Raw genomic sequence first — 12,374 nt, 5'->3', positions numbered from 1 at the left:
GTAATAAGTTTATCTCATTCCTGGACTTCATTTTCATAACTTAATACAGTGAAGAAATTAAATCGGTAAAAGCTAAAATACAAAGGGCCTCGCCTGTTTTACTATACAGGAGGAACATCAAAGAAACAAATGTAAACCTGGTTACAAAAAAAAAGTAAAAAAAAGCTTTAACTTTATCCAGTGTGATGTCTCCAAGTTTGCAAGAATATGTAACATATTACAAATAAAAAAAAAAATGATACTTGGAAGGGAGAAGCCTCTGGATCCAGCGCTGCCATCTCATTCCAGCGCTGGAACCTCTGTACAGCAGAGAGCAATATATTGCCTGCATGTGGCACTAACAGGCGCACTAACGACTCTCCACTCTGGCGAAAACAACCGAGCCCGATCGGGTCCGCTTTAATGCACAGGCGCAGACGAGGGAAAGCTGCCTGTGCAGGACCAGTGACAAGCAAACTTTTAGGAGTTAGCGATGGATCCCCTCAGCCACGATCAGCCCCGGTAAATAGCTCAGTCACGGCAGTTAGGGTCTACTGCGCATGTGTGGGAGGTCTGCTCATGCGCAGAAGACTAAGCCAGTTACTGGGGCTCAATTCAACAGACCGTGGGAGGAAGCTGAGTGACTCAGACGAGCTTATGGGGCTGGAGGAAGCCCCGGGTAAGTATCAAATCTTTAGAACTTAACATCTCTGGTACACTTTACCTATCTACGTAGAGGGAAGGCTCTGAAACCCAAAGATCCCTCATGGTCCTTGCTCCATCCCAATATTCCACTGCTGCCCCCCCCCCCCCACCTTCCCCGCAGTATGCCTTCAGGAGTCCTTCTGCAGGTATCGGGAAGTACTTGCGATCCTGAGGTCTTCTGACGAGGATCACACGAGAGTGCGGGCATCACTTGGGGAAGCGAGTACTTCAGAGGCCTGCCGAGGAGTACCAAAGGTGCATAAATTCAGTGGGGGACAGCGGCAGACCGAAGGCACAGAGAAATGACCAGGAAGGCATCCAGAGTCTTCCCTCTACATGGGTAAAGTATCTAGCCTGAGTCAAGTTTATTTAAAAAAAAAAAATCCAGGTAGTCATGACTAACACACAGGGGAGTATACAGATGTGGAGCTACGTGATGAAAGCTGAACAGCCACAAAAATATAAACCAACAACAGTTGACATAAATAACATTCTGTACTTTATACTGGTTGAACTCGATGGACGTATGTCTTTTTTCAACCAAAATAACTATGTAACTATGTAACATTGGTGATCTAGCTAGGTCGATGGTGTATACAGTGGGATGTGAAAGTTTGGGCAACCTTGCTAAACGTCATGATTTTCCGTTATAAATCGTTGGTTGTTACGACAAAAAATGTCAGTTAAATATATCATATAGGAGATATATGATAAAAGCAAAATGTACCACCCAAAGACAGCCTAATTAGTGGCAGAAAAAACAAGATATAGTTCAATTCATTTTGATAAGTAGTGATAAAGTTATTGGTGAATGAATGGAAGGTGAAAATTGCTCGGATGCATAAGGTGAAAAACAACTGAAGGCTGAAGTGGTTAAATAAAATATCCTATTTTTTAAATTTCCCTCCCTCCCCCCTAAATTGGCCCTGACTGCGATCCATACACTACAGTACCCTCATCAGCAGTGCCCTCTCATGGGCTTCAGCCTATGAAAGGGATTAGATTGTGAGCCACTCCTGGAGACAGTTAAAGAGGAACTCCAGTGAAAATAATGTAATAAAAAAAGTGCTTCATTTTTAAAATAATTATGTATAAATGATTTAGTCAGTGTTTGCCCATTGTAAAATCTTTTAAATCCCTGATTAATATTCTGACATTTATCACATGGTAACATTTTTACTGCTGGCAAGTGATACAATACAATACAATAACATTTGTAAAGCGCTTTTCTCCCATAGGACTCAAAGCGCATAAGTGATGTAGCTGCTGCATGCTGTTTTGGCAGTTGGAACCAGCTGTAAACAGCTATTTCCCACAATGCAACAAGGTTCACAGACAGGAAACTGCCAGAAGTACCTCGGTACTAGCTTCTTGTGGGAAGGGTTTCACCACAATATCAGCCATACAGCGACCCCTGATGGTCTGTTTGTGAAAAGGAATAGATTTCTCACGTAAAAGGGGGTATCAGCTACTGATTGGGATGAAGTTCAGTTCTTGGTCGCAGTTTCTCTTTACCAGGCTGTCCCCTGTACAGCGCTACACTAGATCGCAGCTACGTACAAGTTTAAATTGCCTTTTTTTTTTCTTTTAGGCTGGCAGGCTGATGATGGATCCCCGCTGTGTTGATGTGCAGGGAATGCGCAAGCAAGATCTCCCTGATAACCCACTGCACTTTAGGCGGTCCCCAGCAAGCCACTCTCCCACCGCCCATCGGCGTGAGGCATCCAATATGAATTTTGAGGGCACGATTAAAGGGGAGAGGGTTCCAGAGGAGGGGTGAAGCACGTGAGAAATCTTGTATACGTGAATGTGAGGAGGTGATTCTAAAGGAGGATAATAGAAGGTCAGGTGCAGATCTGAGATTTCCAGGTTACATTTATGGGAAAGTCCAAGTTAAGCCCCAGACCAGCACAGGCAATTCCACGTCTAGAGCAGCTGTACTAGCAGTAGAGCTATATGAACTAAACGGACGAATTACTGTAGATGTAGACTTAGATGCAGTGAAATTCTTTACAGACAGTAAGCCCAGGGCCCACTGAGGGCAGCGCTTACTAAAGCACAACAGCTTTGTGCAGTGTTTTGGCTGCGTTTTGCAGCACGATTTGTGAGCGTTGTGTCTGCGATAGCACAGTTGCGGTTTGCGAGCTTTGAATAAAGTTTCAGCTGCATGCTCTGCATGTGTGCCAGCTTCCAGAGCATCGCCCCCTCCCCTGGCACAAACGGTAATCGCTTTTGTGCAAGGGGGCGCGGCTATGCGCCGGTACCCGCAGAAACGGAGACACAAGGCAGGTAGATAAAACTTTATTTAAAGCACAACTGGGGCTCACAACATACAAAAGACATTCTTTCAGCACTCCTACACTTTGCAATCGCTACAAAACTGCTGCAGGACCCACGATGGTCAAATTGCAATCGCTCCCGTGGGTTCACCAGCATGACCTTTCAGTGACATAGCCGGCAAAAGTGCTGTAGCAGGCCCAGGGCCGGACTTGCCATAAGGCACTGTAGGCACACACCTACAGGCGCTGATGATGGAAAGGCGGCTCAATCCCCTCCCCGAGCGCCTCCCTCCCTCCTTCACTATGCAGAGTCCTGATGAGAGTGTAAATGAGAGGTTACTCACTCGGGTCTCTGCATCCACTGACCAGATCTCCCTTCAGTCGCTACCTATGACAGGCAAGGGAAGTAAGGCAGAAGTGACAGCTGGACCAGCCAGCACACCTGCAATGTGGTTTGGTGGTTGTCTGTAGGTTGATGGAGGGCGGAGTCTAGGGTGCCAGGACATCTGTGCCTATAGGCTCCTGTGATGTAAATCCGGGTCCAAACCAGTGCAGGGCTATATCTGCGATACCTCGAGAAGATTCTTTCTGTATGTCTACATTAACATACATAGAATAAGATAGATCAGGTTTCAGAAAAAAATCTGTATAAAAATTGGTTGAAATGCTGCCAACCCCAGACTAGAGTCCATCAGTCAATGCATTATTATTATTTGGATAGCGCCGACCACTTCCGCAGCGCTGTACAGAGTATATTGTCTTGTCACTAACTGTCCCTCAGAGGGGCTCCCAATGTAATCCTTACCATAGGCCTATCTCTATGTATGTATTGTGTAGTGAATGTATCGTAGTCTAGGCCCAATTTAGGAGGAAGCCAATTAACTACTCAGTATGTTTTTGGGATGTAGGAGGAAACCGGATTGCATGGAGAAAACCCATACAGACAGGGGAAGAGCATACAAACTGTGCAGATAGTGCCCTGGCTGGGATACGAACCGGGGCCCCAGCGCTGCAAGGCGAGAGCGCTAACCACTACACCACCGTGCTGCCATACAAACGTATGCAGACAATGCTGCCTTTTTCTGATTACATTTCAACGTATATGCTAGTCAGAGTGAATCGACTAAGGCCCTAGTTTATAGTCAGTTTTGGCCGGAGTCAACCAACTTCAGTATTTCAAATCCTTCATTGCAAATGTAGCATCAACTACAGTTACAGACATCTGCCTCCTCTGTGGGATTTTCCCCACTTGCAGTGGAAGCTGCAGCCCCCATCAGTGTAGCCGGTCATGGCCAGTGTCCCCTCTATCTGGGAATTTCCTGACTTACACAAGATGGACAGAGTGTAAGCGTGTTGCAAGCGACTCTCAGCCGATGCTCTGTGTTACGTCACACTTACTGGAATAGCAGCAGAATACACCGAAAAAAAAATACAATATTTACAATGATCCTACAGCAATAATTAACCGGCCTAGAAAATAAATACCAGGACAGTCAGAGAGCAGCAGAACATCCAGACTGAGGAGAGAGTCTCATCACTGAACAACAGGGGGCAGCAGAACAACCAGACTAAGGAGAGAATCTTATCAATAAACAACAGGGGGCAGCAGAGCACCCAGACTGAGGGTGGACGCATCACTACACAGGTGAGACAGATCTGTATGCTACATCGCAGCTATACAGTGATATCTGTGTTCCAGGACTTGCAATGACAGTTACCTTTTAGCATAATCGCCCAAGGAATATCAGTGCTCCTAAACCCTGTCCTCAAGCACCACCAACAATGCATTTTTTGCAGAAAACCACACACATTCATAGGTGGGGCAATCAGTGTCTCAGTAGAGCTGATTAACTACCTCTGTGGACTTCCACAAAACAGGCACTGTTGGTGGTACTTGAGGACAGGGTTGGGGAACACTGTGTTAGATAACGTGGGGCACAGCTTCCACAGCCAACTAAACTCGTTCTGCCTCCCACACAGTCAATGCTGAATAGTGCAGGTAGAGCTTTGACATTTACTTGATTCGGATTCTGGATCAAGTCTCCTCCTCCACCACAGAGTGGTGTTGTAGTGCTGACATCATCTTCTGGGTCCCGATCCAATGATATGACACGTGATCGGGACCCAGAAGAGGATGTCCGCATACAGGGCTGCATGGTGGGGGGGGAAGAGGAAGACAGCTATTAAAAAAAGAAAAATGGGAAATTTGGGCAACCACTATTGGCAGAAACCTGGGTGTCTTCATAGGTACCATTATAAATTGCAGTTATACTGTGAAATTTGGATGTTTATACTGCCCACTACATATCAGATGGCATGGGTGCCAAAATTTCACATTGCAGTCGCAATTTATAATGGCGCCTATGGCGGAATCCTAAAATTATCGTAATTGTGGCAATAGGGGTCGGTTAAAGTTAGGTGTCGGAGGAAGGGTGGGCATTTTAAGGGTTAGGGGTGGTGGTGGGGGTGTGGTGGCCGTGGTAGGAGGTTAAGGTTAGGCATGGGGGGGGGGGTGTTTTATAGGGTTAGAAGTTGGGGGGGGGGGGCGGTAAAGGTTTGAGGTTAGGTGGGGAGAATTAAGGTGTGAGGAGTGTTTTTTTAAGTTAAATTGTAGTCAAATATCTTTATTATTTACCAATATTTTACGGTGATTTACACCTTAAAAACTTTAAAAAAATCTGTAAATTAAAAAAAAAAAAAAAAAGATTCTACTAGATGAAAATGCCATTGGCAGGTTTTGGTGTGCATATCAATGGTTATGTATAGAGTACTTGGGGGGGGGGGCCCAATGTAAAACTTGCACTGGGGCCCAGAGCTCCTTAGCTACGCCACTGCCCACGCCCCTTTTTCATGCGTGCTTATGGGTAATGCAGAAAACTTTGCGCATTGCAAATTATACTATACATTCAAAGATATGAGCCTGACAAGAGGCTGTAAGCTTTATTAACGCCCACAGGAGTGCATAGTAAGGCCCAATTCCCACTGTGCAGTGCTGTGCGTCTTTCTCTCCAGATGCCACCTGCAGGAGCGATGCACGGCATTGGGGAAATGGTCGCAACACTGTGCAAATGAAAAAGACTGTTAGTGGCCCCCATATTTAGTGAAAACAGGCCTTATAAATGTATCCAGAATTCCACACCAAATGTAAAATGTCCTCTTTGTCTCCCCTACAGGATAAAGACACTCACTGACCAGCATGAGGGCTTCACTCGTCCTGCTGCTATTGGGTCTGGCTGTAGCTCAGGCGCAGTTTGATTGGCTGTTCAAATCGGGAAGATTTGCCAAGGAAGCTGCACAAGGTAAGTGAATATTGTGTGACATTATCCATTATAAGAGTCTCCTTTCACTTATTTTGATGGAGATTTACAATGGGGGTTTGGACAATCCTTTTTTGAAAGTTTGCAATAATTTACATGTTTATGGACTTGTCAGACTTATATCAGCACTGAGGGCTGGTGCACACCAAAACCCGCTAGCAGATCCGCAAAATGCTAGCAGATTTTTAAACGCTTTTTTTTATTTTTATGAGGCGTTTTGCTAGCGTTTTGCGGATTGCTGCTGCGGTTTTCAGTATAGTAGATTTCATATATTGTTACAGTAAAGCTGTTACTGAACAGCTTCTGTAACAAAAACGCCTGCAAAACCGCTCTGAAGTGCCGTTTTTCAGAGCGGTTTGCGTTTTTCCTATACTTAACATTGAGGCAGAAACGCATCCGAAATCCAAAAAATGCCTCACCCAGGCATTTTTCGTTTCTGCAAAACGCCTGCCGCTCTGGTGTGCACCACCCCATTGAGATACATTGACCAAGCAGATCCGCAGCCGCAAGCGGATCTGAAAACGCCCAAAAAGGCGCTCGGTGTGCACCAGCCCTGAGATCAGGCAGGAGATAAGAAAACCTTTGTGAAGGATATCCTTATTTTTTGTATCTACTAATGTGTTCCAGGCTCAAGCGACATGTACAGAGCTTATTCAGATATGAAGGAGGCAAACTGGAAATATTCCGACCACTACTTCCACGCTCGGGGGAATTATGATGCTGCACAGAGAGGAAGAGGCGGGGCTTGGGCAGCCAAAGTTATAAGGTGAGGACGACATCATTTCCTGTTATAAGCCCTTAGAGTCCAAAGAGAGACTGTTATGTCTCGAAAAAAAGCTGATACCAAGTAACACAGACAGATACGTAGATAAAATCATACCTATATGCTATTGGTAAAAATACTGCTGCTTCCTTTATAAGTGGCTCTCATGATGGGGTGCGCTTTATGACATGTCTCTAAAAAGACCAAATAGCAATTTGCACTCAATGAAGAATGCTTTAAAGAAAAGGGGGACAAGGGTAAGTTGCAAAAGAGAATGGGGTTTGTTTTTTGTTTTTCCCTTATACAGGTACTACCGAACACCAAAGTTCTGGTCGGCACAGTGGTGGTTGCAGGGTGGCATTATGTTATTGAGGTGTACATGTTGCCCAATTATGTTTTTTGGGGGACATGCTAATAATGCAGCATGGTGGAACATGGTGCCCAACTATGTTGTTTCAGGGCCATACACTGCATTATGTGGCATCTGGAGAGATGCTGCTTAATTATGTTGTTGGTGGGTAGGGGGATATTTTGCCCAATTAGGTTGCTTGGGGAGGGGGATATACCACCTAATTGTGTTGCCTGAGGGAACGTGCTGCCTTATTGTGTAGTTTGGGGGTACATGCTGTGTAATTTTATAGTTTAGTTATCATTCTGCATGATTATGTTATGGGGGGGGGGGGGGGGTATGTCTATGTTGTGTTGGGGAGCATTCTACTGCTTGACCATATTGTCTGCAGTCTGTAGAAATTAATGTATTTGTGACACCAAGTCAGTGTTCTCCCCAGAAGTTTTTTCTAGCCGGGTGGCATGAAAATGTAGCCGGGTGGCATGAAAATGTAGCCGGGTGGCATTAAAAAGTAGCCGGGTGGGGAGAGATGAAAGAATGCAGGTTCAGCGCTTCTCTACACAAGTCTGCTTACAGCATAGGAGTAGGTGAGCCGATGACAGCCGGGTGCTCACCAAAACGAGCCTGGGGAGAACACTGCAAATGAAAGTTAAGCTAACTTTTCCAAATCAATGATTTCTACTAGTGGTCACTGTGGAAAACAGTTCATACGTATTACTTCTCAAATGGGTCAACACTACGCCGTGCTTGTGCTGCGAACAGGGTCATCGGATCCGATGTCACACTACATGGCATCACCCCCTTGTTCACAGAAGCGCCACTGTGCCTGTTCCATTGGGCCTTAATAAATAGCACGCTATCTGTGACATATCTGACTTCCGTCTGGTGTCCGGAACAATTGTGAAGGTTGGGAAATGGACGCCAGACAGAGCGGATATATCTGAAGGGATTGTAGGCTTTACCAAGCCCTACTGTGATTGGGCTGCTCGATGGCCGTCAGAAATAAAACCGGACACCAGTCATCAGGAGTCAGCATTGTTATCTAGGTGTTAGCAGTCACCGCTAAGGATCATGGGATGTGTAGTGCTGTGTCCAACAGGCATTTGGTACAGGAGATAGTGTTAAAAGACAGCTGAAGTGAGAGGGATATGGAGGCTGCCATATTTATTTCCTTTTAAGCAATACCAGTTGCCTGGCAGTCCTGCTAAACCTCTGCCTCTAATACTTTAAGCCAAACAAGCAGATCAGAGGTTTCTGACATTGTCAGATCTGACAAGTTTTGCTGCATGTTGGTTTCAGGTGAGATTCAAACACTACTGCAGCCAAAGAGATCGGTAGGACAGCCAGGCAACTTGTATAGTTTAAAAGTAAATACATTTAGCAGCCTCCATATTCTTTTGACTTCAATTGTCCTTGGTAAAACTGTCTGATGTGGTAAGGGTCCGTGGGTCAAAAAAGGTTGGGGACCACTGCTTTAAAGGACAGGTGCTAGAAAAACTAAAAAACAGGATCTACTTACCCGGGGCTTCCTCCAGTCCCTGGCAGCCGATATGTCCCACGCCGCAGCTCCAGTATCCCGGGATCCCCTTTGTTTCAGATGCCACTGATGTGGTAAGGGTCCTTGGGTCAAAAAAGGTTGGGGACCACTGCTTTAAAGGACAGGTGCGAGAAAAACTAAAAAACAGGATCTACTTACCTGGGGCTTTCTCCAGCCCCTGGCAGCCGCTATGTTCCTCACCGCAGCTCCAGTGACCCGGGATCCCCTCCGTTTCAGAGGGAGTATTGGTCAGTTGTAAACCAATGGGCATGGGGAGCCCCATGCCGAGACCTGATTTGTGTGCATTGGCTATTTCGTGGACTTAGTGGTGGTGTCAGCAGTGGCAGCGGACGGTGGTGTGCAAATGGTGGGTAGTGTGAACAATGGCGCGGGCATGCGACATCCGCCCAAGTTGGAACGAAGTCTAACCCCTCCCAACAGCCCTGCTGTTAGGAGAGTGTAGCAGAGTTAGACTGATGATGATGTCATCAACATGTTGCAAACTATTTTAAATGTTCCTGCACACTTTATTTTTGAAATATGTTATACTGAACTCTATCAGAAGAGAGGCAGGAATGTGTATAGGGGGGTTTTATAGGAGCCACACCAACCGCTTCTCTTAAAACGTAATTCACTCATTGTACATCTGTTTCTATCCCACACCAGCGATGGAAGGGAAGCTTATCAGAGAGCCTTCGGGGAATCTCTTGCTGACAGCAATGCAGACCAGGCGGCCAACAGATGGGGGAGAAGTGGAGGAGACCCAAATCACTACAGACCTGCAGGACTGCCGGACAAATACTAGAGACCAACCCCTAATCAGCAATCCTCCAACCACAGCCAACCAAACAGACCAAGGACAGTCTGACCAAGAAGAAGCAGGTGGCATGGCCTACATACAATAGCTACCTATCTGTAAATGAAAACAACTAATAAGGGCCTATTTCCACTAGTGCAGAATTCGTCACGAATTTGCAGTGATTCCCTGCTGGTGAGAGAGGCAGGGAAATGCTGCCTGTTTAATTGCTTTGCCATCCAGATTGCACTGCTGTGCGAATCTGGACAGCATGCTGCAGGGCGTACATACAATTAAGCCGCTTGGAGATTTCGGTACAGGCTAAAGCTGAAAAACAGCTCACCCCGCTCCTGCAAAAGTACTGGAGGCGTTGATTAGTATTTCCCCTCCAGTCCCGCCATGGGCAGTGGGGGGATGATGTAATTACAGTATTTGAAAAAGTAATTTGATCTGTCTTTTCCCCCAAATCTCCACCGCTATCTTTTACAGAGTTTCAGCTTTAATTTCTGCACCACGCACCCGAATTCCTATAGCTGTGCATGGCACAACTTGGCGATTCGGGCTGCGTCTTTGCAGCACAACAGGAGCAGCGCCCAAACCGGAAACAGCTGCGGTTCCTAGTGGAAACCGGCCCTAAATACAAAACAAGTTGCTTCATGCAAAAGATCAACTAATAACTTTGATTAACCAAATGTCTAAAAAAATTAATAAACCTGGTACAATAAATTAGACATCTGAGCACGATATAACTCTGTTGTGTAGTCTGTTTCATGTTTATTGCGGATAGTACCAATATCTTTATACACACTGACCAGCCATGCCAATAACACCACCAGTTTCATATTCTGTAGGTCCTTCAGGATGCGCCACAAAAACTCTGACCTGTTGAGGTGTGGGGCCCAACAGGCGCTCATGTGAAAAAGCTGCAGGGAAATTTGGGCGCAGGGTAATGATGCCGCTCCCTGAACTGTTCTCCTTCCTATGTTTTGATATATTGCCCTACTGTAGCCCTATCCTAAAATTAATTTATAGTGCATGGGAGAAATGAACTTTTTAAATGTATTTACAGCGTATATCCTCAAAAATAAGTTGACCTTGAATAGAAGTCGACTCCAATATTTGACCCTCTTAAGCTGGAATGTTTTATTGACTCAAGTATAAGTCTACCAAGCAAAGATAATAGCTGTACTTGGGGACCAGGAAGAATTTACAGCTGCACTTGGGGACCAAGAGCCAGTAACGCTTTCCAGTCCCCAAGTGCAGCAATTATACTCTTGCCCTCCTTAGTACGCACTGCAGCCCAGTATTTCCCCCCTGTCACTTTTGCTTGTTAATTGTTGCAGCCAGGACTTTCAGACCTGTGTCTTTTTTGCCATATTCTTTATCAAGAAAGTGTCACTTACCACTGGGGAAATTGCTGCAAAAAGGAATGTTGCTAATAGTACACTGTGCTACAGCCATTGGTTTGTAAAAATGCATGTGTGATGGATGCCTCTAAATCTTCTCATATGAAATGTAAGGTATACAAAGTAGTGCTGACAGTGGGAGCGAAGTTATAAAGCATGCTGGCCATTGCGGCTCTTAAAGGGAACCTTAACTGAGAGGGATATGGAGGTTTCCTTTTAAACAATACCAGTTGCCTGGCAGTCGTGCTGATCTCTTTGGCGGCAGTAGTGGCTGAATAACACACCTGAAACAAGCATGCAGCTATAATCCAGTCTGACTTCAGTCAGAGCACCTGATCTGCATGCTTGTTCAGGGGCTGTGGCTGAAAGTATTAGAGACACAGGATCAGCAGGAGAGTCCGGCAACTGGTATTATTTTAAATGGAAAAATCCAAATGTTGCCCCCCCCCCTGATTGCCCAGAATCCCCCCGATCAGTCTGCTTATACATTACTCATGCAGAATTCAGTGATCTCCGCAGTCTCCCCGCACAGCTCGGGTCATGTGCGATCTGCCCCATAAAGACAGTAGCTGTTCGGTGAGGCTGCGCCGATCGCTGGATCCTGGATGGATCAGGGGGATTCTGGGTAACTGTCACCTATTCTAGCTAGCCTAGTGCTAGCCAATATGTACTGATCGCATTTAACCTCCTTGCCGGTTATCCCGAACACAGTTCGGGGTAACCTGCGTAGGAGGATTTCTCAGGCCCCGCTGGGCCGATTTGCATAATTTTTTTTTTCCTACACGCAGCTACCACTTTGCTAGCTGCGTGTAGTACACGATCGTCGCCGCTCGCCGCCGATTCGCCACTACCCGCCCCCGACCCCTGCGCAGCCTGGCCAATCAGTGTAAGGCAGCGCTAAGGGGCGGATCGGGATTCCCTCTGACGTCACAACGTCCATGACGTCGGTGACGTCATCCCGCCCGGTCGCCATGGCGACCGGGGAAGCCCTGCAGGAAATCCTGTTCTCAACGGGATTTCCTGCATACTCTGATCGCAGAAGGCGATGGGAGTGGGTGGGGGGATGCCGCCGCTCAGCGGCTATCATGTAGCGAGCCCTGGGCTCGCTACATGATTTAAAAAAAAAAAAAAATTAAAAAAAAAAGTGCAGCGCTGCCTCCTTGCCGGATTTTTTATAACGGCAAGGAGGTTAATCTAATATTTTTATAGCGGGAGACTTCTGAGGCTACATAACCTCCTCAGC

At 46.1% G+C, this 12,374-nt stretch overlaps 2 protein-coding genes across 3 annotated transcripts in view; one reads left to right on the top strand and one right to left on the bottom strand.

Moving 5' to 3' along the window:
- Window positions 1-12,374, bottom strand: part of SAAL1 (serum amyloid A like 1) — a 227,095-nt gene that overhangs the window by 125,375 nt on the left and 89,346 nt on the right. The window lies entirely within an intron of this gene.
- LOC137538501 (serum amyloid A-5 protein-like) lies at window positions 4,460-10,474 on the top strand. Its single transcript, XM_068260722.1, has 4 exons — window positions 4,460-4,608; window positions 6,137-6,262; window positions 6,908-7,046; window positions 9,596-10,474. The coding sequence occupies exons 2-4, from the start codon at window positions 6,160-6,162 to the stop codon at window positions 9,732-9,734; spliced, it is 381 nt and encodes a 126-aa protein (XP_068116823.1). The 5' UTR covers window positions 4,460-4,608; window positions 6,137-6,159; the 3' UTR covers window positions 9,735-10,474.

Source organism: Hyperolius riggenbachi, chromosome 11 (genome assembly GCF_040937935.1).
Source record: "Hyperolius riggenbachi isolate aHypRig1 chromosome 11, aHypRig1.pri, whole genome shotgun sequence".
NCBI classification, from domain to species: Eukaryota; Metazoa; Chordata; class Amphibia; order Anura; family Hyperoliidae; genus Hyperolius; species Hyperolius riggenbachi.
Note: the sequence above shows the minus strand (reverse complement) of the source record. Positions and strands in the feature narration are given on the sequence as shown.

What these genes read in the sequence shown, in the direction of transcription:
- LOC137538501 (XM_068260722.1), top strand. Translation starts at nt 6,160, where the DNA reads ATGAGGGCTTCACTCGTCCTGCTGCTATTGGGTCTGGCTGTAGCTCAG. An exon ending in TGCCAAGGAAGCTGCACAAG is followed by an intron (nt 6,263 to 6,907) that starts GTAAGTGAATAT and finishes AATGTGTTCCAG; the next exon opens with GCTCAAGCGACATGTACAGA. An exon ending in TGGGCAGCCAAAGTTATAAG is followed by an intron (nt 7,047 to 9,595) that starts GTGAGGACGACA and finishes ATCCCACACCAG; the next exon opens with CGATGGAAGGGAAGCTTATC.